The sequence below is a fragment of the Tetrahymena thermophila genome, assembly GCF_000189635.1.
Source record: "Tetrahymena thermophila SB210 genomic scaffold scf_8254448, whole genome shotgun sequence".
In the NCBI taxonomy this organism is placed as follows: domain Eukaryota; phylum Ciliophora; class Oligohymenophorea; order Hymenostomatida; family Tetrahymenidae; genus Tetrahymena; species Tetrahymena thermophila.
The window spans coordinates 184,338-185,414 of NW_002476227.1; the positions used below are offsets into that span (position 1 = coordinate 184,338).

At 29.1% G+C, this 1,077-nt stretch overlaps 1 protein-coding gene across 1 annotated transcript; it reads right to left on the bottom strand. All coding sequences in view use genetic code 6, as the record gives it.

The window, feature by feature from the left end:
* Window positions 1-1,077, bottom strand: TTHERM_00925870 (papain family cysteine protease; the record flags this gene model as incomplete). The annotated part of the gene is made up of 1 exon (XM_001031203.1): window positions 1-1,077. One exon carries the CDS (start codon window positions 1,075-1,077, stop codon window positions 1-3), a length of 1,077 nt encoding a protein of 358 aa, XP_001031203.1.

Below are 1,077 nucleotides of genomic sequence, written 5' to 3' on the forward strand. Positions count from 1 at the left end.
TCATTTAATTGGTGAATATGTATATTAAGGAAATATTCCACTATAGCCAGTGTTAGTAACTTTGATGTAACCTTATTCACCCCATGAAGAACCCCAGCTATTTCTAAGCAGCCAGTAATCGCTTCCCCATCCTATAAGAGTAACAGCATGATTTATTTAAGGTTTTTCTTTTTAAGTAAAAATACCAGATTTATAGTTTGCCCAATAAGTAGCATCAACTGCTATCGAAAGAGCACCGTTCTGCATTATAGCTTATTTTATTACAGATGTATCATTTTCTAATTTTTTATAACCTTATATTTGATAAAAAGATGTTCCCTTAGGTAATTTAGATAATTAGCACGGTTCAGTTTAATCTTTATTTATGTAAGGATAATAAGTAGCATTTAAAACAATACCAACGCTTTGTATATATTTAAAAGCATCATTAAACCACCCGCCATCACATCCACCATGATCATAAACACAATCTACTAACTGCTATTTTGAGAGATTCAATGTAATATTTTTTTTAGCTGAATAATAGCTCTCTACTGCACCAGAAGTAGAAAATGCCCAACAACTTCCACATTGGCCTTGATTTTCGACTGGTTATAATAATCCAGGACCATCTGTTCTTATATCCCAAGAACTAGGAATAGATTCTTCTATTTATTTTTATTCATTTTAGTTTGATTTGTCTGATGATTTTTAATTATTTGATTAATCATTTTAATTATTTGAGTTATTATTGTTTTATAATTAATCTTAGTCAGACATAGCAGGTTTATGTGCTCCAGTGAACAAATTCAAGAACTCTTCTTTGGTGAAATCACTAAAAAAAGAAATGTCAAATTAAGCAGTGGTTACTTCTGCATTTAGCCTATCAATTTCTTTAAGATTTTCAACAAAAGTAGCAAATCTGAATTACTCAACTTCTTTGCTTTCATAAACCTTAGAATAAGTGTTTTTGAAGACTTTAAACTTTTTGTGGTGTTAATGTTTTTTATTAAAGTTATTTTAGTTATCATTCTATTGCCCTGTAACAAGCAATATCAAAATAAAAATAATAACTACACTTTTTTATTTATTCCACAT